Raw genomic sequence first — 3530 nt, 5'->3', positions numbered from 1 at the left:
GCTGATTCTCTTAGAGAAAATTAGGCATAGCGATTGAGATAATAACATTGAGATAATAATGTCTTTAAAAATATGAGTCTGAATGGGCTTTAAATGGTAGTTTTCACTGTTGGGAAAAGGGCATATGTAATAGTCACTACCACAAACTGACTCTCCTGTGTCACCATGACAGATATGTTGCCCAAGTGTGTGTTTGCCTGTAGGGACTCACATGCTAAATGTGCAGGCGAGCCTTCAAAGTCATGACCTTCATAGAACCAGGAGGGGAATTTTCCGATAAGGCCCCCAGGTATGTTATCTCCGGGACATCTTTTGTTTGTGCCTGATCTACTGAGACTCAATTCTAGAAATTGGAACAATCCATGAAATAGAAATCAGAACTTTTTACAAGATGCTCTCAATTTTCTCTACTACCCGGGAATGAGTCCCTTTAGGCTTACCTAAAATTATGTATTATGTCAAGGTGGAGGGGCCTTATTAACATGTGATCAAATAGAAGGCAGGTTCCTTTTAGACGTTTTTGAAAGACCATCCATCAGCATTAATAAAGAGACTCCAGTGTGTTTCTCTTATGGTAAAGCAATAGGCCTGGGAAAATGAGGTGTGGGATGCCTTGTGCTTGGGACAAGATACAGTTATTGATAGAGTGCCTCAGCAGTAAACAGGATTCCTATGAGATTACAGATGACTTTGCTCAGCCTTATGAGTCAGCACAGAAAGGAATGCTTGTACAGACCGTCTCCCAAGATAGCGTCTCTCCCTTGGGCCAACACTTTCAGGAAGAAGAGATATGTAGCCCCCTACAGCTGTAACAATTTCCTCATTCCCAAGCCCCTTACTCAGACCCTCTAAAGGGTCGAAGCCAGCTTTTTTTCCTTGGCAAACCCCTCAGTTTCCTCGGAAGAGAGGCTGCCTCTCACTGTGTGCACTAATACGTACAGCCCTGTCTCTTGAAGGTCGGACTCCTGTCTCTTTCCTGACTTCTGTCTCTTTAGGCTGCCTCAGAAATCTAACTTATTAATAAAAGAGGGAAACAGGATTCTTCACACACCTTTAAACTCACTGACATTTGTTTCTGACTTTGCTCTTTTCACTTTAGCTTGTAATTAAGAAAGTCCTGAGTTCTGCCTCATGCATCTTAGGAAATCAGAAGACATTTTTTTTTTTTAATGAAAAATTAGGTGACTTGTTCCCTTTAAGAAGAAATCCCAGTTCATTTATATATACCAAATATAAGTTCAGTTTACATAATTTAATGGAGATCCTAACCATCATATCTCTTTCTCGGGATAACACTGTACTAAAGCATCTGGCATGTAGGGGGAGATTTTATCAAACTTTTCTACAAGTTTGCCTCATTATCAGTCCTTGTATTAAAGTCTGCATTAGGCTCCTTTTGATGTACTGCAGGTTTCACTTTGCAAGATGAGCTTTTGGACAAGTCATGGCTTTTCCTAGGGCCCCTTTCACCTCCTTGTTTCTAATGGTGTAAATAAACGGGTTAAGAAGCGGGGTAAGGATGGTATTTAGCACGGACACCACCTTATTAATCTTAAAGGAGGAGTGTGCTGTGGGTCTCAGGTACATGAACAAGACAGCTCCGTAGAGCAGAGAGACAACCGTCAGGTGAGAGGCACAGGTAGAGAAAGCCTTTTGGCGGCCGGTGGCTGAAGGAATCCGCAGGATGGTGGATAAGATGTAGATGTAAGAAATGACGGTAAAGAGGAGTGATCCCGGGATCACAAGGATGGTTGCCAGGAGACCCAGTATTTCCAAAATGCTGGTATCAGCACAAGCAGCTTTCAGGATGGGACCCACGTCACAGTAGAAATGGTTGATAACATTGTTGCCACAGAACGGCAACTGTACAAGCAGCATTGTCTGACAGAAGACGATGGTGAAGCCGGCTAGCCAGGAGCTGAGGGCCAGCTGCATGCAGAGATTGCTGGTCATAATGGTGGGGTAACGGAGGGGCTTGCAGATGGCCAGGTAGCGGTCAAAAGACATGGTGCCTAGAATCAAGAACTCGGTGGTACCCAGGAAGAAGTGGAAGAACGCCTGCAGCAGGCAGCAGGCGGTGCAGATGACTGTTTTTGGTACCACAAAGGTTTCCAGGAGTTTTGGGATGACAGTGGTGGTATACCAGATCTCTAGGAAGGCTAAGTTGCAGAGGAAGAAGTACATTGGAGTTTGAAGCCTGGGCTCAACCCAGACAATGAAAATAATGAGTCCATTGCCTGAAAGGGTTAATATGTAGATGAGAAAGATCACTATGAAGAGAAGGGCTTGTAAGCCTTGGATGTCTGGGAAGCCTAGGAGGATGAACTCTGTGATTGCAGTGCCATTTCTCATGTCCTTTGATCTCCTAAGAAGACAGCAATGATGGAGTTCTTAGAATCATATAATAATAATAATAATAATAATAATAATAATAATAAATTTTAGTGGAGAGTTATTGGCTCTTTACTGTTTCCTATTATAGCTTAACATTTTAGATGCATCTCTTATGAAGAACAGAAAATTGGGCTTTTTTTACCCTTATATACCTATGAAAATAGTAATTATAAATGTAATAGCTTATCTGTCAATAAACCATATAATAACTTAAAGTGAATAGTGCATGATGTATATAATGAAGCTTACATATAAGCACAGCTGAGTTCATGAGAAATTAATCCTTATACTCACATTATATTCTGAAAGAAAAGTATTTTTTGGTGCTGAGGTTTGAACCCCGGGCCTGGTAATGTTAGACAAGTGCTCTACCCCTGTGCTATTTTCCCAGCACAGACTCTATAGTAGAGTACAGATATAGTGAAGGAAGCCCATGCTATGTGTGTTTATAAAAGTAACTAAAAACTGTTGCTATTATATAGGTGGATGGAATACAAATTAAAGAAAATGTCTTAAAATTTATTTTTTTCTAATTTTATTTTATTTTTATTTATTTATTTTTGTTGAGAGGAGAGAAATAGATTGCCACACAGTCTCTTAGCCTCGGCTAACTCAGACTTCATTATTTTGTCCAGGCTGAACTTGCATACCTTCTTGCCTCTGTCTCCTGAGTATTTGTGATTATGTGCTATATGCTTGGCTTTAGAACAGATTTTTGTTAATAAGTCCCCATTATAATTAAGGTCCTTTCTTTTAAGGAGACTAAATAAAATGATGCAAACTAAGTAAACAAGATTGTTGAGAAAGTAGAAAAATGTCTAAATTAAAATTTCTAGGGCCAGTTACTTGATATATAGAAACTCATAATGCATGCATATTGGATAAAGAACTGTAGACATTAACCTAAAAAAAGTGAAAAAATAAGCAATTGCTAATGATAACAAACTGAAAATCCTGGGAAAGCACATCTCTATCAAAACCTTTTTTTTGTGACTAATTATCTTTTATTGGTCAATAAAACTTTCCCATTTGCATGTGTAAATTCATAGGCAAAAATTTTCCTTTGAGTCTACTAAAGTCCACTAGGAAACAGTAAAATGATACCCTGTATTAATGAGAGTATTCTTCCTTACAAT

The 3530-nt window shown here is 39.4% G+C and overlaps 1 protein-coding gene across 1 annotated transcript; it reads right to left on the bottom strand.

Moving 5' to 3' along the window:
• Positions 1-1413: 1413 nt before the first annotated feature.
• LOC128103942 (olfactory receptor 6X1) lies at positions 1414-2352 on the bottom strand. The gene has a single exon (XM_052728640.1). It carries the CDS (start codon positions 2350-2352, stop codon positions 1414-1416), a length of 939 nt encoding a protein of 312 aa, XP_052584600.1.
• Between the last annotated feature and the right edge of the window lie 1178 nt (positions 2353-3530).

The sequence above is a fragment of the Peromyscus californicus genome, unplaced genomic scaffold, assembly GCF_007827085.1.
Source record: "Peromyscus californicus insignis strain IS unplaced genomic scaffold, ASM782708v3 Scaffold_11__1_contigs__length_118956290, whole genome shotgun sequence".
NCBI lineage: Eukaryota > Metazoa > Chordata > Mammalia > Rodentia > Cricetidae > Peromyscus > Peromyscus californicus.
Note: the sequence above shows the minus strand (reverse complement) of the source record. Positions and strands in the feature narration are given on the sequence as shown.